This window comes from Rhinopithecus roxellana, chromosome 21, assembly GCF_007565055.1.
Source record: "Rhinopithecus roxellana isolate Shanxi Qingling chromosome 21, ASM756505v1, whole genome shotgun sequence".
Taxonomy (NCBI): domain Eukaryota; kingdom Metazoa; phylum Chordata; class Mammalia; order Primates; family Cercopithecidae; genus Rhinopithecus; species Rhinopithecus roxellana.
The window spans coordinates 72638654-72662759 of record NC_044569.1 but is presented as its reverse complement, the minus strand read 5'-3'; the positions used below and the strand labels follow the sequence as shown (position 1 = coordinate 72662759).

The window sequence follows — 24106 nt, the reverse complement described above, 5'->3', positions numbered from 1 at the left end:
AAATTAAATTTGTATATAATCTGAGATAGGACTCAAGGTTCATTTTTGTCCATGTGATAGTTGATCCAGCACCATTTATTGGAAAGATGATTCTTTAACCATTAGATGTAAGTTGTTTTGTTGTGACTATATATGTGGGTTGCTTATTAATTCTCTGTTCTGTTGGTCTGTTTGTCGTTGTACTAATTATGTCTTATTTATTGTAGCTTATGATAAATCTATGTATATTCTAGTGTTCTTCCTCAAGATTTTCTTGGCCATTCTGCGTCCTTTGCATTTTCATGCAAAATTTAGAATTGGCTTTTGAGTCTGCAAAAAGTTTGTGGAATTTTTATTGGGATTGCATGGAATTTTGAGGTCAGCATCAGGGAAACTGATTATCCTCTACAGTATTATTAATAAATCTTCCAGTCAACAAAGATGGCATATCCTTCCATTTTGTGAACTCTTTCCCTCAACAATATTTCAGTGTAGAGGTATTGCACATCTCTTGTTAGATTTATTCCTAGTGTTTTGGGTTTTTTGGATGCAATTATGCTATCGGTTTTTAAATTTCACTTTCTAATTTTTTTTTGGAAATATGTAGAAATATAGTTTATATATTGACCTTAATTATTATATTCACTTATTCTAATGGTTTATTATAGGTTCTTTCGGGTTTTCTATGCACTTAATTATGTCATCAGCAAATAATGACAATTGTAAGTCTTCTGTTTAAATCATTATTTCTTTTTTACTTTGTTTTCTCCTTTCTTTTATTCTTTATGCCATTGATTTGTGTTGGTTTATTTATTTTGTTGAATAGAAATGGTGATGTATATTCTTGTCTTATACCTGAATTCAAGGGGAAAGAATCCAATATTTCATTAGTAAGATGACGTTGGCTGTACAAATTTTTGTAAGTTAGTTTTATTAGATTAAGAATGCTTTTATTCTTAGTTTCTGGAAGATTTTATTGTGAGTAGATACTGAATTTCATTAAATTCTTTTTCTTTATCTGTTGAGATGGTTATATGGGTTTTACTTTGATGATTTGGTGAATTACGTTGATTAATTTTCAAAAGTTAAATCAGCTTACGTTCATGTAATAAATTTCATTGGTTATAATGTATTATCTTTTTAATAAGTCTGGATTTGATTTGCTAAAATTTTGTCTCACATTTTTTTGTCTGTATTCATGAGAGATGTTTTGGCCTGTCATTTTCTTCGTGTCCTTGTCAGGTTTTGGCAGCTTCATAAAGAATTGGGAACTGATCCCCTTCTTTTTGTTTTCTGGAACAAAATCGTGTGAGGTATTATTTATTCTTAATAGTTTAGAATAATTTTCTTTTTTTTTTTTTTTTTGAGATGGAGTCTCACTCTGTTGCCCAGGCTGGAGTGCAGTGGCCGGATCTCAGCTCACTGCAAGCTCCGCCTCTTGGGTTTACGCCATTCTCCTGCCTCAGCCTCCCGAGTAGCTGGGACTACAGGCGCCCGTCAAATCGCCCGGCTAGTTTTTTGTATTTTTTTAGTAGAGACGGGTTTCACCGTGTTAGCCAGGATGGTCTCGATCTCCTGACCTCATGATCCGCCCATCTCGGCCTCCCAAAGTGCTGGGATTACAGGCTTGAGCCACCGCGCCCGGCCTAATAGTTTAGAATAATTTTCTATTGAAGCTATCTGAGTCAGGAGATTTCTTCAGGGAAGATTTTAAGTGATGGATTCAGTTTCTCTAACAGATAGAGGATTGTTCCAGTTTTCTATTTCCTGTGCCAGTTTCTATAAGTTATGTTTTTCAAAGAAGTTGTCCATTTTACCTAAATTATTAAATACATTGTCATAAAGTTGTTGTTAATATCTCCTTATTTTCCTTTTACTGCCTATGTTAATATCCCCTTATTTTCCTTTTACTGTCTATAGCATATGTACTAATACCCCCCCTTTTAATTTTTCTGAAATTGGAATTTCTGTCTTTTTTCTTGATTATTTCTGCTAGGGGTTATTGATTATTAATATTCTCAAACAGCCAACCTTTGGCTTAATTTTCTCCTAATGCTTTTTATTTCATTGAGTTTTGTTCTTGTTTACGTTATTTCCTTCTTTTTACTACTTTGGGTTTGATTTGCCATCTTAAACTACTGAAAATAAAGGATGATAGTGTGATTTTTCAACTTTCCTTCTTTTAAATAGACATTTTAAAGCTATAAATGGTCCTGTAAACATAGCTTAAACTGCATCTCACAGATTTTGATACTACATTTTCATGACCAATTAAAAATCTTTTAAAATTTCCTGTGTGATTTCTTATTTTATGATTAATTTTGTTACTGATGTCTTTTTTTTTTTTTCTCTGGAGACGGAGTCTCGCTCTGTCGCCCAGGCTGGAGTGCAGTGGGGCCATCTCGGCTCACTGCAAGCTCCACCTCCCCGGATTCACACCATTCTCCTGCCTCAGCCTCCTGAGTAGCTGGGACTGCAGGTGTCCGCCACCACGCCTGGCTAATTTTTTGTATTTTTAGTAGAAACAGGGTTTCACCATGTTAACCAGGATAGTCTCAATCTTCTGACCTCGTGATCCGCCTGCCTTGGCCTCCCAAAGTGCTGGGATTACAGGCGTGAGCCACCGCGCTGGCCTGTTGATTTCTAATTTAATTCCAATGTGCTCGGAAAATACATTTTATATGATTTCAATCTTTTGATATTTATTGACTTGCTTTATGGCCCAGTATATGATTCAGCTCAATCAACATTCCTTGAGTACTTGAGAAGAATGTGTATTGAACAGTTATTGGATTCTATACATACAAATTAGATCAAACAAATTTGTTACTAGTAATGTCAAATTTTTTTGTATTCGTTGGATTTTTTTTCTTCTGTAAATTACTGAGAGAAATATCTTAAAATCTCCAGTCGTTATTTTGGATTATTCTCTTTTTCCTTTTAGTTCTGTCAACTTTTGCTTTATAAATTTTTGAACCTGTGTTGTGAGATGTATACACATTTATAATTGTTAAACATTCCTGTTGAACTTTTATCATAATAAAGCATCTCTCTGTATCACTAATAATTTAAGCCAGCTATTCAGTATTAACATAGCAATATCATCATACTTTTAATTAGTATTTGCGTGATATCTTTTTCCATTTTTTTCTTTTAACATATCTGTTCCCTTGAATTTAAAGTAGTTGTGTTGTACATAGAATATAGTTATGTGTTTTGAAATCCAATATAATGTATTCGATATTTAATTGGAATGATGGGTCCATTTACATTTAATGTGGAACATGATATACAAGGATTTGTGTCTTACAAGGCAGGTATTTGTTTTCTATTTGTTCCTTTCTTGACTTTCTTTAATCAAGCGTTATTTTTTTCTATTTGGTTTTACACATAATTTTACAGTATACATCTTTAATATGTGTGCATGTATTTTTAAGTAGTTGCCCTAGAGATTAAAATATTCATCATTAAAATATTAAAATATTAGTTTATTAGGTTCTAGTCTAAATTTGTATTTTTAACACTTGTTGAAAAATGCAAGAAGCTTATAGTGGTTTAATTTCATTTACCTCACTTGTCTTTTTCTTTTTTTAGATGGAGTCTTGCTCTGTTGCCCAGGCTGGAGTGCAGTGGCGTGATCTTAGCTCACTGCAACCTCTGTTTCCTGGGCTCAAGCAACTCTCCTGCCTCAGCCTCTTGAGTTAGCTGGGATTACAGGTGCCCGCCACCACGCCTGCTAGTTTTTCTATTTCTAGTAGAGATTGGGTTTCATCATGTTGGCCAGGCTGGGCTCGATCTTCTGGCCTCAAGGGATTCCCCCGCCTCGGCCTTCCAAAGGGCTGGGATTACGGGCATGACCCACCTCGCCTGGCCTAGCTTAGTCTTTTGTGTGTCTTGTCCTATACTTTATTTTTCTACATTTGTTTAAACCAATAGAGTCATCGTTATTGTTATTTTAAATGTTAATATTAATATATATTTATCCATATATACTTACTTTTCCATTCCTCTTAACTAACTCCTCTAGTTCTGTACTTCCATGTGGGGCCATTTTCTTTTAGCTTGATATAGTTTGTTCTCTTATAACAAGTGTTTTCTTAACTTTTGTTCATCTAAACTTATTTTTATTTCATCTTGATGTTAGAAGGTATTTTTTTCTTAGTGTGGAATTCCGGGCTGGTTGGTTGTCTTGTTTTCTTTTTTTGTCTTAGCACTTTACAGATGTCATTTTGTTATCTTCAATTTCTACTATTTCTGATGAAAAATGAGTTGTTAGTTTTATTGCTGTTCCCTTCCAGGTGATATGTCTTATTTTCACTGACTGCTTTTAAGATTTTTTCTGACTTTAGTTTTTAATACTTTGATATATTTAGGTTCAATTCATTTCTTCATTAAATCTCTGTTTTGCTGTTTCTAACCTAATGATTTCTTAATTTCAGTGATTATATTTTCGTGTTCTGGAATCGTCATTTGACTTTCTTATAGAATTACAGGACTTTGCTGAAATTCTCTATCTGTCCTGTGTTTATTTGTTTGTTTATTTATTTATTGAAACACAGTCTCACTCTGCGGCCCAGGCTGGAGTGCTGTGGCACAATCTTGGCTCACTGCAACCTTCGCCTCCCGGGTTCTGGCAGTTTTCCTGCCTCAGCCTCCCGAGTAGCTGGGACTACAGGCACAGGCCACCATGTCTGGCTAATTTCTTGTATTTTTAGTAGAGACAGGATTTCACCATGTTAGCCAGGATGGTCTTGATCTCCTGACCTCGTGATCCGCCCACCTTGCCCTCCTCATGATCCGCCCACCTCGCCCTCCCAAAGTGCTGGGATTACGGGCGTGGGCCACCATGCCTGGCCTTACTTATTTCTTGAACATACCAATCACAGTTACTTGAAGTCTTTGGTAACTCCATAATTTTTTTTTTTTTTTTTTTTGAGGCAAAATTTTGCTCTATCTCCTAGGCTGGAGTGCGGTGATGTGATCTCAGCTCACTGCAACCTCCAAGTCCCAGGTGCAAACGATTCTCATTTCTCAGCCTCCCAAGTAGCAGGGACTACAGGCATGTGCCACTACGCCTGACTGATTTTTTTTTTTTGTTTTTGTATTTTTAGTAGAGACAGAGTTTCACCATGTTGGCCAGGCAGGTCTTGAGCTTCTGGCTTCAAGTGATCTGCCCGCCTTGGCCTCCCAGAGTGCTAGGATTACAGGCGTGAGCCGCCACGTCTGTCCTGGAACTCCAAAATCTGAATGACTTAGGTGTCTTTTTAAATTTTTTGTTATTTCTCTTGGGTGTCTATTCTTGTTTTTAATTGAGGTACAGTTTATACAAAATTTACCGTTTTAACCATTTTAAAGTACACAAATCAGTGGTTTTTAGTATATTCACAATTATGTAAACATTGTAACTATCTAATTTCAGAATATTTTCACTACCCTAATAAAGTGAAAACTGTTGGCAGTCAATCTCAATTCTCCCCCTCTGCCCATCCCCTGGCAACAGCAAATCTACTTTGTCTTTGTGAATTTGCCTAGTCTAGACATTTCTTATATATAGAGTCATAAGATTTATGTGGCCTTATGTGTCCATCTTCTTTCACTTGGCATAGTGTTTTCAAGGTTCATCCATGTTGTGGCATGTGTAAGTGTTTCTTCTTTGTGGCTGAATAATATTCCATTGTATTCATATGCCACATTTTGTTATCCATTCATCAGTAGGTGGACATTTGAGTTTTTTCCAGTTTTTGACTGTTATGAATAATGCCACTGTGAACATTTGTGTAGAAATTTTGCATGAGTGTGTGTTTTCAATACTTTTTAGTATGTACCAGGAATGGAGTTGCTAGATCATATGGTAACTCTTTGTTTAAGTTCTTGAGGAACTGTGAAACTCTTTTCCACAGTGACTGTACGCTTTTACATTTCTACCAGCATATATGAGAGTTGCAATTTCTATACATTCTTGATAACACTTTTTGTTTTTCTGGACTTTTAATTTTTATGTTATTGCAGCTATCATAGTGGGTGTTGGTCATTTATTTTTGTTTTTTAGAAAGCCTTGCAATTTTTAAGAGTGTTAGACATTGTGGTTGAACAATTATAGAAGCTCTAGTTTGTGTTACTTTGCTCCAAAGAGAATTAAGTTTACCTTTGGTATGTGAAGTATTAAGAGGTCACCTTGAATCTATAAAGGTTGGTTATAAGACTTTTTAGGGCTGATCTATTTCAATTAAGGAGTAGCTGGCCCTTTGGTAGTCTCAACAGAGAGCTGGAGTTATTTATGAAGGCTCCTCTAACTTGGTGGGGCCTACACTCCAGTCTTTGTCTCCATAGCACTGAGCAGCAGCTGGAATCTCTGCTGAGCTCTTTAGCCTCCTACCTACAATTTCAACTAGTTTTCTTGAATGTTTCCCCTCTTGTGGTCCTTTTTCTCTGGAAATTTATTCTTTAGTTTCCAGCTCTTTGATAGTCAAAATTCTGATTCTTTTTTTCCTTCGTCCGATTGGACTGCACTTTCTACTTGAGCTCCATTTCCCTGTTACTCAGCAAACTCAAGGAAAAAGCCAAGATAATTGTGGAGCTGGTGGTATATGCTTCCGTTCTTTCAAGAGTTGTAGCCCCTTCTGTTCCTCTTTATATAAGTCACTCTTTAGTGCCTTCAGTTTTTACTTTTTGTCTAGATTTTATGAGTTTTATTTAGCAGAGGGTTAGTTTGATACAAGTTATTCTAGCATGGTGGCAACAGTAATGATGTTTTATTAGTTGAATTACAAGAAAATGACCTCACTATTAAGAATAAGAACATGAATTTTTAAAAGAAAAATTGGACAAGAATATGGGGAGAAGGATTTCTGTTTTCAGACAGAAGAAGGTTAAGGTAGCCAGGTTTGAATTATGATAAATAAGCATGATTAAAAGATAATGTGACTCAAATTGGTGTTTGGTATTTTTTTTCTTTTTTTGGTGAAAACTGAACAAGGTTATCAAGTGTTTAAAGAATACAAGTTGGAGAAATAATATGAGAATTTAAGAGAAAATAATAAAGAGCATTCATCTGGATTTAGTCGTGAAGAAATTAAAATTCTGATTTTGAAATGTGTGCTATTAGAGTAGACTTGTTTATTTCTGTAAATGTTAGTGATTATTAACTGTTTGGAGGTTGGAGTATTTAATGTGCTGGCCAAAGAACAATGTATGTCTAATAAGTGTGCCAAAGAGAATTGTGTTCATAAAATGGAAAGGTGTACAGTAACTGCCCATTTTTAAATGTAGGAGGAAGAGAACAACTGATGTTACAGGAATGGACATTTAGAATATTGAAGTACAGAAAGAAGCCAGAAATAGATTCCTAAAGAATAATGCGTCCCTCTCCTCCTACAGTATTAAAAATGGGGGTTTGGAAAGAAACTAACCATTTGCTTTTTCCACCAAAATATCCCTAAGAAGGGACCCAGTTGTGGCAGACTACCTAATATAATATCTATGTTTTTCCTTTTGCCCCTTTGTGAACTCTGAAGGTTAGTTAGTGGTTTTCTTCAAAATTGCATTGGGAAATTTGCCAAGGGCATCCTTTTGAGGCAGCTGTCTCTGTACCCTTGGAGGCCATCAGTAATGTTTCCAATCTGTAGCACGAGTCGGCACAAAAATGTTGAACTGTTGTCTTCATGTTTTAAAACATTCCTCTGCTACCACTATCCTCCACCCCGAAATAGTGTAAAATATGGCACATTTTGGGACTTAAGAGTCCTTTCATCATTTTTTGTTACTGTACATTTTTAGGTAAAATCCATCATTAACGATAAATATATCCAATACATCAATAATGAAAGGACACTTAATTTTTTTCACGTGATTTAGATAATAACAATAGACACATTAGAAATGCTTAATATATGAGAATTTTTTGTATGGAATGTTAACATTTTAATTTTCACTATTGAGATTTTTTTAAAGTAAATATGCTTTAAAGTTTTAGGGGTTATTAACTACGTTCATCATGAAAATGCATTAGAAGAATTTGAAATGCATTTGTGTTTTTGTTCTTATGCAATTTAGTAACATAAGCAACTCTTTTACCCTATGCGTCTTTAATATATTAGTCTGTTTCTCTTGTTTTAGTAAACTGTCTTCTTTCAGCCACCCACACAGAATATGCCTATGGGTCCTGGAGGGATGAATCAGAGCGGCCCTCCCCCCGCTCCACGCTCTCACAACATGCCTTCAGATGGAATGGTAGGTGGGGGTCCTCCTGCACCACACATGCAGAACCAGATGAACGGCCAGATGCCTGGTAAGTTTTTCTCCTCTAAGACATTAACACCAGAGTTGCTTAGCAACTGAAACGACATGGGGGCTCAAGGGATACTAGATTGTTGATGACAAAACTGCTTTGAATACCCCCGAGTACAAGCTCTCTTAGAGTTTGTTAGCTACAGAGCTACGTGACCTGTATTCAGTGTTTATCAGGCTGCCCTTGGGCTTTGATGTAGCTGACACACAGCATTCCTCTGATGAACAGAACTGGCTAAATTTAGTCTGTCTGAAACTGCAATACAGTTGGCTTTAGAAGCTTTTTGGAAAAAAAGGACATTGCACCATGGCTTAAGAATTAAAGTCTGTTAAAAAAAGATAATATAACATTTCCCTGAGTTTTTATTTACTTAAATATTGATTGATCTCAGAAGCAGTATCACTGGGAAAAACACGGAGAAAGAAACAAAACAGTCTCTGAGGTGCTGGTGTATCTAGTATTTCCTCATTGATATTATTGAAACTGAATCTATATTTTTCAATACATATGTTTATAGTATAACATAAATATGGGAATGGATTTTAAAGCAAAAATTAAAGGCTGAAAAATGATATAAACTTTCTTACATTATTTATACACTGAGCCATTCTCTTTTCTGTTTGTCAATTTTAAGTTTAGGGTCACTAGGTTGATATGCTTTAAGACATTGGATGCTGATTTAGTTACCTTTTGCTGGTTTGAAATTTTAATCAGAAAAGTATCTTTACACTATTTCGTTTTTGTAACAGTAGCATCAACCCATAGCCATAATTTTTGGTAGAATATTATGTATATTAGGTATCAGAATATTTTTACTTTCTAAGACAAAAGTTATTTTCATTGATAAAAAGAAGGCATTATACAACTAGCAGTAATGGATATAAAATAACAGACCAATTATTAAAATTAGTAATTAGCATCTTTAGGATTCTAATTTCTGTAGCCGATTGTATTGATTGATAGCATTGGTGGCCAAAGATGATGGGTGCAGTAAAGAAACAAAAGAGAGCACACAGCAAAAGAGGCAAGGTAGCCTGGCTTATAGAAGATTGAGGTGTGACTGATCATATAGGAGGGCAGTGGTGTTTCAGTAGCGGTCTCCTGTTTCCTGCTAAGGCTTGCAACATTGATGGCACACATCCAGTATGGAGGTAGGAATAAAGACATCACTAGTTTTCAGTTTGTAGTCATATTGTAGTCAAGAGAAAACTTCTTGCCAAGTCAACATTTAGTTCACCAGCACACACTGTTTTTAGAACTGGGAAGGTAGTGATAGTGCAGGTTAGCTAGTTAGGAGTTTTGTGACTTTTTATGATGGTACCTTGAATTAGGATTTTGACTTAAATTCTCTATGTAACATTGAAGCCTAAGGCCAAAGAAGCATTTGAGCAGCAGTACAATTATGGTTAACATGACATTTTGGTTTTGTGTAAGGCCTTCTGAAGTAGTTATATTCTTTTATAAGTTAGTTATTATCAACCACTTATGACCTAGGTTGTTCAGAATACTGTAGAGCTTCCAAAACAATAGTTAAGAATTTCTCCAGGCCAGGCGCAGTGGCTCATGCCTGTAATCCCAGCACTTTGGGAGGCTGAGGCGGGCGGATCGCAAGGTCAAGAGATAGAGACCATCCTGCCAACATGATGAAACCCCATCTCTACTAAAAATACAAAAAATTAGCTGGGCTTGGTGTTGGGCATCTGTAATCCCAGCTACTCAGGAGGCTGAGGCAGGAGAATCGCTTGAACCCAGGAGGCAGAGGTTGCAGTGAGCCGAAATCATGCCACTGCACCCTAGCCTGGCGACAGAGTGAGACTCCATCAAAAAAAAAAAAAAAAAAAAGAATTTCTGCTAACAATAATTTCTGCTAACGATAGTTACGGAGTTACAGTTAAGCACAGGAGAAATTGGAAGGCCAGTAACTTACGTTTTCTTTATTTGTTCCTTATAGCATTTAGCCAACTTTTTATGCACACAAATTTGCATCTTGGCTTGTTTCCTATTTCAGTTTTGTTTTTAATTTATATTTCATTATGTAGACTCAGTTTTAAAGCTACTTATGTGCTCATTGATCCTGGTCAGATCGCTACTCGGTCTCAGGTTCCCTTTTTAAAAAAATTAATTTTTTTTTCTTTTTGAGACAGAGTTTTGGTCTTCTCACCTAGGTTGGGGTGCAGTGGTGCAATCTCGGCTCACTGCAACCTCTGCCTCCTGGCTTCAAGCAATTCTCCTGCCTCAGCCTCCCGAGTAACTGGGATTACAGGCTCACAACACCACACCTGACTAACTTTTGTATTTTTAATAGGGACAGAGTTTCACCATGTTGGCCAGGCTGGTCTCAAATTCCTGACCTCAGGTAATCCACCCACTTCGGCCTCCCAAAGTGCTGGGATTGCAGGCATGAGCCACTGAGCCCAGCCTAAAAAAAATTAATTGATTTTTTAAAAACTGGGTAACATATGCCTATGGGACCAAAATCAAAGGGTACCAAAGGATGCCTAGTCGCCACCTCTCCAGATAGTTCTAGAGAGGCATTGGTTTCTAGTTGTCCTTCAAGAGATCTTCTCTCGCCGGGCATGGTGGGGTGGCTCACGCCTGTAATTCCAGCGCTTTGGGAAGCTGAGGTGGGTGGATCACTTGAGGTCAGGAGTTCAAGACCAGCCTGACCAACATGGTTAAACCCCGTCTCTACTAAAAATACAAAATTAACTGGTGTGGTGGCGCACACTTGTAATCCCAGCTACTTGGGAGACTGAGGCAGGAGAATCGCTTGAACCCGGGAGGTGGAGGTTGCAGTAAACCAAGATCACGCCATTGCTATCCAGCCTGGGCAACAAGAGCGAGACTCCGTCTCAAAAAAGAAAAAAAAAAGAGATATTTTCTCTATATAATAATAATGCATGTATATTTCCTTTTTTTCTTATTCTTTTTTTAAAAAAGTACAAATGATAGCACTCATTAAATAGTATTATGTATCTTTTCTTTCTCAAAGATATATCTTGGAGACCATTATTTTATTACATATGTAAATAGATGCCTTATTCTTTTGGTCTCTGTATCATGTTCTGTTTTACAAGTTTAATTTATTCGAACATTTGGGATGGAAATACAGGCTTCTAGTCTTTTATTGCTATGAATTATACTGCCATGAATTTGCCTGTAAAAATATACATGCACATATATATGTATTTTGTGTGTGTGTCAATACACATGCTCACAAAAATTTGTATATCTATAGCATAAATTTCTGGAACTGAAATTGCTGGGTTAAAGGTATATGTATTTTAAAATTTGACAATTAGTGCCAAATTGCTTTGTGTAAAAATAGTAATATCCATCAGTTCTGCATTTATGAATTTCACATTCATGGATTTAACCAACAGTGGATTGAAAATACTTGGAAAAACAAATTGCGACTGTACTAAACATGTACATACTTTTTTTCTTGTCACTGTTCCCTAAACAATACAGTATAGCAACTATGTACATAGCATTTACATTGTGTTATGTAGCAGATGTAATGTAGAGATGATTTAAAGTATATGAGAGGATGTCCATAGGCTATGTGGAATTACTGCATCATGTTATGTCAGGGACATGAGCATTTATGGATTTTGAAATCTGTGGGTGGTTCTGGAACCAATCTCCCACAGATATTGAGAGACAACTACTTTATTTGAATTGTTATTTGTCATCACAGATTTCCTTAAACTTGATCCCACCCTTGATTCCACAAGCTTGATTCCCCATGAAATATAAGGAAGATTTATATTCCTTCAACAATGGATGAAAGTGCTTCTTTATTCATAATATAGTTAGATCAAACTTTTGATTTTTGAGAATCTGAAAGGTGAAAGTTCGGTCTCATAGTTTTAATTTGGTTTCTTATTTTAAGTGAAGCAATCAATCCTTTAATGTTGGTGAACCTTTTTGTAGTTTTTGTGTGAACGAGTCGTTCCCTCATTATGTCCTTTGCCCATACCTTTATTGGTGGTGATCTTTTACTTACTTCATATGTTAAATAATTAATTTGGTCTGTGATATATCTATAAATAGTATTTTCTTATTTACCTTTTTATTATTTTTGAGTTTTGTGGCGTGCGAATTTTTAAATTTTATATATTCTAATTTATCAATTTTTTTTATGACTCTGAGTTTTCTGGCATACTTAAGAAGGTCCTTCCATTATTATTTTTAAAATTCTCCTTTTTGAAATTCTTTCATGGTTTCTTCTTTTTAAATGTTTAAGTTTTCTGTTCATCTAGAATTAGTTAGTGGAAGAAAGGAGATAGTGATCCAACTTGTTTTTTCTAGATGGCTCCCCAGTTGTCACAATACCATTTAGTGAATTAGTTTTCTCTTGCTCACTAATACTTAATATTACTGTGATTATTTACTCAGCTTTGTATTTGGGTCTGTTGTTAGATTCTGTTCTAGTCAATCGATCTGTTAGTCTTCATTTATGTTCACAGTTGATTACTCCAACCTTATGATATGTTTTGCTCTTTTATAAAGAAGCTAGTCCTCCCTTCTTTTTCAGAGTGCTCCTGACTTTTCAAAAGCATCAATTTGTTAATCTGTAAAATGGAAATAACTGCCTCACAGTATTTGCTGTCTTTCCTATAAACCATTCTTTGCTATCGATTGAGTATTGTTTGGTATTACTATAATAATACAAAAAATATATTCTTTCCGGGTACTTTTGTATGGACCATCTGTTTAACTTTCGTATTTTGCTTCTGATCATTTTTCTTCAAAGGGCCTAACCATATGCCTATGCAGGGACCTGGACCCAATCAACTCAATATGACAAACAGTTCCATGAATATGCCTTCAAGTAGCCATGGATCCATGGGAGGTTACAACCATTCTGTGCCATCATCACAGAGCATGCCAGTACAGAATCAGATGACAATGAGTCAAGGGCAGCCAATGGGAAACTATGGTCCCAGACCAAATATGAATATACAGCCAAACCAAGGTAACTAAGCTTTATGTCCTTCTTGACTAGAGTGCTCTATTAGCCTGTGAAAGTAAAATGATTGTTGTCAGGTTCTTAGCTGGTTCATAAAAATTTAAGTTTAGAGTGAGTGACAGTCATGCCTATAAAAAGGAAATGTTGTGTTTGAAGCTAGTTTAAATCTCTTTGCTCAGTTTGGCTGTTTAAGCTTATTTATTTTTGTGTCTTTTGGACAGTTTGTTTGAGGTTCTTTATTGTTGAGAATTGTTTTTTGAAGCCAATCAATGACGAACCAAACATTTGGTTTAGAGCTAGAAAGTTGAGAAAAACACCTGCTCTATAGTTCATTTTACTTATTAAGGATGTATTAATTTATATGAATTTCCCTTGATTTACATGGATATTTTCTGATGGTGTGTTTCAGCATTAAAAGGTAATTCTAAAATAATTTGCCATTAGAATGTTCAGTGGAAGTGCTGCTATACTCGTCTTAGAGTGGTGTAAGTCCATTAAAGTTTTTTACCAATCTCAGAATGAAATTGTGCCATGTTTGTCTTTTAAGTATTCTGTGAATAATAACTAAAAGCCAGTAAGTGGCGCTCTGCTCTGCTAATTGTTTGTTAAAATATTTGGCATATTTCCAGCTTAACGTGATTTCAATTACAAAATGTAGTGAAGTTAAGACTGTAAGATAGGATTTAATGTATTTGGAATAAAATTTTCTAGATTTTGATTATAAAATAAACAGCACTAAAATGTACCCAGATAAAAGAAGTTAATGTTAATCTGTTGATAATTCCTTATGATGAAATATAATTTTAAAATAATACAGATTTAAAAAAATAATTTTCATGAGATATACTGAAAACAAAAGGAGATAATGGAAAAAACTGCCAATCATTGTAGCTTCACAAAACCGGGACTTGGCTACATTTTTTTCCCCCAAAGTTACTTAATGCCTATGCTGGAATTATTTTTTTTTGTTTTTATTAGGTCAATTAAAAGTCCAAACAACAGCAAGATCCAGTCAGTGCTAGATCAGAAGGGAGTTCATGTGTTTCTCTGTACAGTTTGATTACCAGGAGAGAGAACAGGAAAATTGATGTTTCTGACAGCAACTCCATTAATGATGGTGCACTTCTTAGAAACCTATAGTTAAGAAAGGTATGGTGTGCACAATAAATGGATGTTGCTGCAGCATGGTTTGATATGACATAATAAGATTTGAAGAAGAAAATATAATGCATACAGCAATGTGCATATTGACTTTTTGGAGAAAAGTATTGAAGTGTTTATAGAAATTTTTTGTTCTTAGGGACCAACTTTTATTTTTTAAAATGTCATATTTTGTAAGTATGTGTAGGTCTTCCTTTTACTATAATACAATAGTTATATCACTTTTTGCCTTGTTCTCATACTTTATAAATTTCTTTTTTATTTTTATTTTTTGTATTTTGTTAAAATAATAGAAACAATGTCTTGGTATGTTGCCCAGGCTGGTCTTGAATGTCTGGGCTTAAGTGATCGCCTGCCTTGGCCTCCCAAAGTCCTGGGATTACAGGCATGAGCCACTGCACCTGGTCAGTTTATGAATTTCTTAATAGAAAATAGACTGTACAGAAATGACCAGGTAAAGATCTGAAGAGATTAAAGACAATTTTCAAAAAGAAAATACAGTGAAAATCATTGAGGAAATTTTTATTGTTTTAAAAATCTCTTTAGGACAAATAAAAAACTTCATTTAAATTTTGATATTTCAGAATCAAAAGAACACAAAATTACAGTTACCAGAAACTAAGTTATACAGTGTTCTGGCAACATCTACTTTTTTAATCATATGAGTTTGTTATACAAGCATTTTAATTATATGTTACCTTTTAATGAGTTTATGATGAGTTTTATTAATGATTTTTTTTTACTAGATGCTAGAGGTTGATCGAAGAGTTTTATTAATGAAGTTTTAATATTCATTTCATTAAAACATTTTCTTAGTTTTTATAAAAATAAGCTGTATATTTTACGTTAAAAGTTTTTCTATTTATTATTTATTTTTGTTTGTTTTAATTCAGCAACTAAGCTAGTATTATTGCAAAATGTTTTTCTCTGTCCTGTCTTAGAGGGTCCATTGCTTCCAGGTGAACAATTGAGCACAATTTTTTTTTTTTTTTTTTTTTGAGATGGAGTCTCACTTTTTGTCACCCAGGCTGAAGTGCAGAGGTGTGATCTTGGCTCACTGCAGCTTCCGCCTCCTGGGTTCAAGCAGTTCTCCTTCCTCAGCCTCCCTAGGGGCTGGGATGACAGGCGCCTGCCACCACGCCCAGCTAATTTTTGTATTTTAGTAGAGACATGTTGGCCAGGTTGATATCGATCTCCTGACCTCAAGCCATCCATCCACCTCAGCCTTCCAAAGTGTTGGGATTACAGGCGTAAGCCACCGTGCTGGACCCAATTTTTATGTTAATTTGTTTCTTAAACTGCTGGCAAAATGTTGCTTAAATATAATAGTCAATCCAACATATACTTTCGCATGTTATTTTCACTGTTATCCAGATATCATTTTATCTGGATATTTATCTGGATAAATCCAGATTGATTTATCATTTTGAACCTTAAGAGAAACACCTGGCTGGGCGTTGACGCTCTTGCTTGTAACCTCAACACTTTGGGAGGCTGAAATGGGAGGATCACTTGACCCCAGGAGTTGAAGACCAGCCTGGGCAAGATGGCGAGACTTGCATTTTCTACAAAAAGAAATATAAAAATTAGCTGAGCATGGTAGCTTGTGCCTGCAGTCCCAGCTACTCAGGAGGTGGGAGGTTCACTTGAGCACAGGACTTCGATGCTGTAGTGAGTTTGGTGGTGTCACTGCATTCCAGCTTGGGTGACAGAGTAAGATCCTAGCTCTAAAAGAAACAAAAAGAGTAACTCCAGTGTTCAGAGTAAACCACCATCTTCCTGCATAAACTTATTTGCATGTAGAGCGTAAGCTTCACTAGAATTCAACAAGCTCTAAAAAAGCAGGAAGTGTGTCTGTTCTCTGCTGTATCCCAAGTGCCTAGAAAAATGCCTGAGGATGGACACACAAAATCTTATTTATGTCTTTCATTTCTTCAGTAAAAATCAAGTGTTATATGATCACTTGTCTGAAAAACGTTTATTTAATAAAGCAACAAGTACATTCAGTGTATGAAAAGGCAAATTGTATAGAAAGGATTTCTGAAGATGTTATATTGGACAGATACCTGTGTATTTTTCATTATCAGGCATTAGTAATTATAACTTTCCACATTTAACAGAGTTTTACTAATTATATATTCAAATGTAAAGAATTTTACAAATTGCAGTGTTTGTGTTAAAGAATATGTTTTGTAAGTTCCATGTGTGTAATTCTTTAGATTTGGATTTGTCTTGGCCCTGTAGCTTACTGTATGTGGGACCTTTGACTAAATTACTTAATTTCTCTAAGTAAGATTAAATGAAGTGATGCATGTAAAAATCCTTACTTGGTAATCATTTGCATAATTTTTACAAAATCAGTTGGTCAATAATCAGGCTTTTTTAAAAAGGTAAACACAAAGACATTTGAGATTGGTTTATCAGCTACTGTCTTACTGTAGCCACAGCATCTAATTTATTTCTGGTTGCCTTAATAGTATTAAGAAAGTGTTGATTCATGTGGTTAAGTTGCAAATGACAGTATCTTTAAAACACTGCTGTCAGTGTACTCTTTGGTTAGCTGACCCAGAGGCTTGACGTGAAAGTAGGAGGACATTTTTATTTTTCTTTCAGTACCTAAACTGTTCACATTAGTTATGTAAGTATGAAGGGCAAAGCGTACATATTATCACAGCTGAGATTGTTTTATCTTATTATTATCTTATTATCTCTTACTATTACACAGTGGATTATTAAGAGACCAAAAGGGGGTGCTTGAGATAAGCCTAGCATTTACTTCTACATATGTATTTTTACATGGTATTTTATTTCCTTGTACTTCTGCTATTCGTATATATAGATCTTTCTCATTTTTTAAATGGTACCATTTTTTATATGGATGTATTATAATACAACAAAGCCATATTCACTTTTGATAGATGTTTCTAGTCTTTTACTATTACAAACACTTCTGGAGCAAATGTCTTTGTACCTATGTCTTCGATTACTTGTACAAAATTTTTGTAGGATAAATTCTAGAAATAGAATTATTGAAATATATGAATGCTTAAAATACTTGAGAGACATCGCCAAATTGTTTTCAATAAAGGTTGCATGAGGCCACATTCACATTCCTGCAGCATATAAAAGTGCTTATTTTACTCCGTACCCAGTGACACTCAGTCTTCCTATTCTTTGCTAAATATGTAGGGGAAAAATGTAAACTTAATTTCTTCAATTATTAGTGAGGTTGCATAACTTCATATGTGTATTTACTGTTTGCATGTTTTCTATGAATTGCCTATTCATGTTATGTGTTCTGTGGTTTGGTATTGAAGGAGTTTATAGATTAAGTCTGTTTACCTTATATGAATTTCACGTGTAAAAACATTTTGTTAGTTTTAAGAGACAGGAATTTAACTTTTTGTTGTTGTTGTTTTTTGAGATGGCGTCTTGCACTGTTGCCCAGACTGGAGTGCAGTGGCGTGATGTTGGTTCACTGCAAGCTCCGCCTCCCAGGTTCACGCTATTCTCCTGCCTCAGCATCCCAGGTAGCTGGGACTACAGGTGCCCGCCACCACGCCCGGCTGATTTTTTTTTTGTATTTTTTGTAGAGATGGGGTTTCACCGTGTTAGCCAGGATGGTCTCAATCTCCTGACCTTGTGATCTGCCCGCCTCTGCCTCCCAAAGTGCTGGGATTATAGGCATGAGCCACCGTGTCTGGCTGGAATTTAACTTTTTAAAATAGTTTTAGTGATAGGATTCTGAAATGGTAATATTCATGGAAAAAATGTAATTCTTTCCCAATTATATCAGAACTTTGACCCAGCATTTGCTAAGATATGGTATTAATAGATTTACTAATTACTAATAAAATACTTTGGAAGGTTCAGCATGCTTATTAGACTATTAAAAGGCCTGAGAAGATTTTTAGTAAAGAAACTGATTTGATATCAGTTAACATGAGTATATTACCATAGAGCTTTTCTTCTTTTCTTTTTTGGCATATTGCTTATCAAAAGTAACAGCTAATATTCAGTGAGTACCTGTTAGTGCCATGCACTAACAGAAACAAACTATCAAAATGCTTTGCATGTCTTCTTTAATTCTCACATCCTTGAGGTAGTAGGTAAGGTACTATTACTGTCATTCTGTGCGTGAGGAAACAGACATCCTATGGGAAAACAGGCAGGCCTTGCTGTATGTGTTTCTGATACACATGAATATCAGTTACCACAGTTAAGTTAAATAACACCTTTTCCCCCAACACCACCATTTGAATTTCAGTTACCATGGTACATTAACTAAGAGTAATTGTATAAAGTACGAATTCTTAGCTGCTCTCTCTTCAGTCTGCAAATCACTACATAAATAACAGATGCCTGTCATGATAAGTGATGGATGTTGCTTTTAGATTTTGTCGGTGATTGGTCACTGTGCATCTGTCAGTTTATGCACATACAGCAAAGCTTGTTGTGTTGCTTCCTTGGCTCCCAGCAGTAAACCTATATAAGATTTTACAAACCTGGATAATTGAAAGAGGGACTTGGCCAACATAGATAAAAGTGCAACAAAGAAATGAAAAATGATAATGCTGGAAATGAAATCCAAATTCAGTGTAAATGGAGTTACTGAATAAATTGCTGACTGTGGGAATGTTGACGTAACTGCCATTTGAAAGAATCTGGGTATGCACTGCAGGTGCTTAATGAAGGAGAACTCATTGATACAAATGAGAGAAGTAGTTGTGATGAAAAGGATGAAGATGTCCCAGAGGAAGTAAGACTGGCAAAATATTTCACATTAAAGAAATTCTTGGAAATATTTCACAACTTTGAAAGTGTAAAGGATAAAATGTTGTATGCCAATCCAAACTTAGAAAGGAGTATAACAATTTGCTAAGCTGTGGAAGAGAGACTTACTCTAAATTGTCATATATACCATTAGGAGAAGAGAACTACTTTTCAAATTATTCTTGATAGGATTTTTACAAAGAAGTGAAACACTTTAATTTACAGTGTTTCTTTTTTTTTTTTTTTTTGAGATGGAGTCTTCCTCTGTCACCCAGGCTGGAGTGCAGTGGTGCAATCTTGGTAGCTCATTGCAACCTCCACTTCCCAGATTCAAGTGTTTCAATTCTCCTGCCTCAGCTTTCCGAGTAGCTGAGATTACAGGCACACGCTACCATGTCCAGCACATTTTTGTATTTTTAGTAGAGATGGAGTTTCACTATGTTGGCCAGACTGGTCTTGAACTCCTGCTCAAGTGATCCACCCACCTTGGCCTCCCAATGTACAAGATTACAGGCGTGAGCCACTGCACCTGGCCAATTCTCAATGTTTCTAATGTTTAAAATTACAGTGAATTAAGTATTTTCTCATTTTCCTCTGTATTTTTAACTGACAGGAATAGAGTTTTCAATGTTTTGACCAAATTTTTAAAGGCCATGGAATAATTATGATTTTTTTCCTACTGATTATTAAGATCATTTTGCATGATTTCAGCTTGCATGGTCATTGATATGGTCCGATAACTACTCTGCAAAGTGAAGACTATAAAGTTTTATAGACACTTTGGGAAATGCTAGTAAGTTCCTAACAATATAAATGTTATAAAGTTAAAAGCTCTCTGTTTATCTTAAGGATTCAGATGCAAATATGTCAGATAATGTTATGTGTTATGAAGAGAAATATGCAAAGTAAAGGGAAAAAGAAAAATAAGGATGTATGCCATTTTAGGGTGGTGAGCAGATACCTCGAAAAAGAGTGTGGCACAGGCAGATGGCAAGTATGCGCTGGAGCATACTTGGTGTGTTTGAGGTATAGCAAGGAGACCTGCTGAACTGGAGCTGAGTGAGTGAAGGTGGGAAGTCGTAAGAAATAAAGTCCAAGAGATAGTTGAAGGCTAGGCCTTGAAAGTCTTTTAGTCTGTAAGGATTTTAGAGTTTATTCTGTGGAAGGAGATACACTGCTGGAAAGTTTTGAGCACTGGAATAACATGATCTGAATATATGGTTTTGAAAAAATGCCTTTGGCAGCTGTATAGAAAATGGGCTGTAATTGGGCAAGGGTGAAATAGGGAGACCTGTTAAAAGGCTCTTGTTGTGTTTAAGTAAGAGATGATGGTGGCTTTACATAGTATGATAGCTATGGAGGTAATCAGAAGTAGTCAGTTTTGAGATATTTACCATGTATTTTGAAGGCAGAGTGGATTTGCTGATAGATCAAATGTGGAGAACAAATGCAAAGTTTGTGTTGTCCTCTCCTTGGACAGTCAGTATATGTTGTGCTCCTCTCACAGATGTGTGATAATACACACAGGGTATATTGCTGACCAGGGGAGTTTCCCTTAGCCTCAGTGTTCAAGTTTTTATTGGGGCTGTATTATGTAGATTTGATTAATCCCTTGTCCATGTGGTTGATCTCAGTCCCCAATCTTGATCCTTTACCCCCTGCATGACCCAAAACCCCCATCCAGGATGAAAGGAGCTACAGGAAATCCCAATTAAGTAAATTTACTAAATTTTTCTGATTTTTTTCCTGATTTTAGTAATCAGTAAATTTTTCTGATTATTAAAATAACTAATGTTAAATTTGAAAAATCTTCACCAGGTGTGGTGGCTCATGCTTCTAATCCCAGCATTTTGGGATGCTGAGGTGGGCGGATCACCTGAGGTCAGGAGTTTGAGACCAACCTGGCCAACATAATGAAACCCCGTCTCTACTAAAAATACAATAATTAGCTGGACGTGGTGGTGTGTGCCTGTAGTCTCAGCCTCTCGGGAGGCTGAGGCAGGAAAATTGCTTAACCTGGGAGGTGGAGGTTGCAGTGAGCTGAGATTGTACCACTGCACTCCAGACAGAGCGAAACTCCGTCTCAAAAAAAAAAAAATCTAAAAAATATGAAAAGCATACAACATAAAATAAAAAACACCTCTTCACTGTATTTTAAATTATTAAGCAAATTCACGTAAGTATAGTAGCCTATATACTTAAAATCCTTTAAGCAGTACTACTTATAATTACATAATTTTTAAAAAAATGTGTTTAATTATTTTTCTTTGGACTCTGAGTTCTATGAATTGAAGAACTGTATCTTGTTGTCTTCACTGCTTTATCCTATTTGTTGACTGATTAGCTGGACAGGTATCTTCTTGCTATAACAGTGTCCCCTGAGGGACAAAATTGCCCACAGTTGAGAATAACCAGCTTGAAGAAATGGTTAGCGTGAATAACTGTGTGTAAACATGGTCTGTGTCACTAAAGAAACAAATGGCAATAACAAAATTGTTATTGATACTATTTTTAATACCTTTTAAAACTTTTATGAGATTTTTTTTCTAAAGTTTTAATGTTATGAAAGATTTTGTATCTCTTAATGAGCTGTTCTCTTTACTAGCTAAAATCATGGTTCCATTTTTTCACTGGGTGCTGGGAAACTCAGCTAAATTTGTGCTTGGCTGCAGTGACCTTACTGAGCTGGGATAGTCATCCTACATTTTCTTTCTTTCTCTTGTTCTTTTATCCTTAATATTATGTCTAAACATCCTATTAACTACTGAAAATTCTTGATGTGGACAGGTGTATAATTTAGGTAAGTAAAGAATCCTATTCTTTTTAAGTAGCTATTTAAGCAGATAGTAAGTTAGCTAATTGAGTTTGTTGGAATACAGGGATTCTTGCAAATACATTATTAGAAATAACTCCAAATAAGAGCTGTAATTGGATTAGTTTGAGATTAAATGGTTAAGGAACAAGTAGTAAAATGTGAGCACCAAATGATGAAATGTGAATGTGAAAATAGACCTGAGGAGGGTATTATCTGTGGAGTTTCATGGTCTTAAGCTTACAAAAGGTAGGTGGGGTGAAGAAATTTCTTGTATTTTAAGATTTTTATATTACAGTGATAGAGATGTATTATACAGAACTGTTTTCATGGGAGATAGTGGCATGGGGAAAGTATGATTTCAATTTAGAGAGGAAGTACACATGGTGATTAAGAGCACGTGCTTTGGACCCTTTAGTAGCTATGCAACTAATTTAGAGCCTTTCTTAGCAGTACAGCTTAGGGTAAGATCCTTAGTGTTTGTGAGCCTTAAATGTTGTTGTCTGTGAAGAAGTTGATAATAATACCCATTTCATAGGGCTTTGGGAAAGATAAATAATACAGATAAAGCTATTAGCTTAGTGCCTGGCTCATAGTAAGTGTTCATTAAATGTTAGCTGTTATTTTAAACAATATTATTTAAAATAATTCATAGATTAATGATACAATTTTTATAAAATTTTAGTGTATTGGTTTGCATCTGAAGATGTGAAATATATGTGTATATGTATCAACGTTCTATATACGTAGAATATTTGTAAAATTACATCATTCAGAATTCTTGACAGATTAAAACAATGTTTTCTTTATAGTTAAGTATTTATAAGTTATTTTTTTCAGTCTAGCTAATTGTGTGTCACTATAGACAGTGACAGTGCTCATCACATCTCTGGATCACCATGGCTTCTAGCCTGGGGTGTTATACCTAATAGGAACTCAATAAATTTGATCCTTGACTTACTCTTCAAAAAAAATTCTTTTTTTTTTCTTTTTGACCACTGACTTAAGATAAAATTAAGTATTAACCATCTCATTGGAGCAAATAATTCCAATAATATAAAATATGGTAATTTGGGAGGATTTTACCTGTGTTTAAAATAAAGGGTGTTGTTTTTATAGAATGTCTATTAGAATATAAAACTCAAAATGGGAAGAAATAATGTGCTAATGGTAAGTATTTGTTATATGCCCTTGCAAAACACTTGCAAAAATATATTCTAGGTAATTAAGATATCAGTAGGGTCTTTGCATATGTATTATCACGCTTTGTAGTGTGTCTTAACATCAAAATGGTTTATGTAAAAGACGAAGAATAACCTTTAAGTCTGTAGTAATATATGATGCCATTGTTTGCAGAAAATAGTTATAAAAGACGCATTTTATAATGCTATTTCACTCTGCAGTACAAATTTTTAGAACACATTTTGGGATAACCTTTTGAGTTTACTTCTTTTAGTTTCATTAGTATCTCAAGAGATAATATACATTGCCAGTGTAGCATAATTTAATTATTCTAAGAAGGAAAATAATATACTTCCTAAACAATCAGAATTGATGTCATAAAGTCATAATTTTTTTTTGTTTAATGGATAAACAAGGCTTCAAGGAAAATTATGAAATGTACTGTGTTTTGGTAGTGTTAGATGACTCCATTCTGTCTGTGGTTTTAGGTTTGATCCTGAAATGTTCAGGATCAGAGGATGTTGGGATCCTCTGAGGGAGAGAAGTGACAGTAAAAGAAGAGTAGTAATTGAGCTCTTTGGGATTGGAATTGCTCACAGTCCCAAAAGATAAAGCACAAGTGGCATGGTCTTTTCTATCTAGGGCTTAAGCTACAATTACTTTGCTTTCCTTTAGAGCAAGGTTTAGTGTTTTGTTATATATCTTTTTGGATTTTTTTTTCTTTTGGCTACTGTGGTTTTGCTTACTTTTTAATTTTGGTTCTAATATTACAGGTTTTAGTTATATAGTTACCTTCTGTTAAGACAGGAGGTCTTTAGAAAGTGTTGGAGAAGAAGTGGCAAAACCTTCATTTACTGAAAATGAATTACATAAATGTCCGATCAGGTTACCTATTAAATTATGAGTGTTAGTGTTTAACAGTTTAGTATATACAACA

General features: G+C 35.2%; 1 protein-coding gene across 3 annotated transcripts in view; it reads left to right on the top strand.

Annotated features, from left to right (window-relative positions):
- The window catches only part of SS18 (SS18 subunit of BAF chromatin remodeling complex), a 76157-nt gene that overhangs the window by 26107 nt on the left and 25944 nt on the right, over window positions 1-24106 (top strand). For all 3 annotated transcript variants that reach the window (XM_010380751.2, XM_010380752.2, XM_030925899.1), the window contains 2 exons: window positions 8113-8266; window positions 13026-13247. In XM_010380751.2, the coding sequence (XP_010379053.1) occupies window positions 8113-8266; window positions 13026-13247 (376 nt within the window). The remainder of the gene's footprint in view (window positions 1-8112; window positions 8267-13025; window positions 13248-24106) is intronic.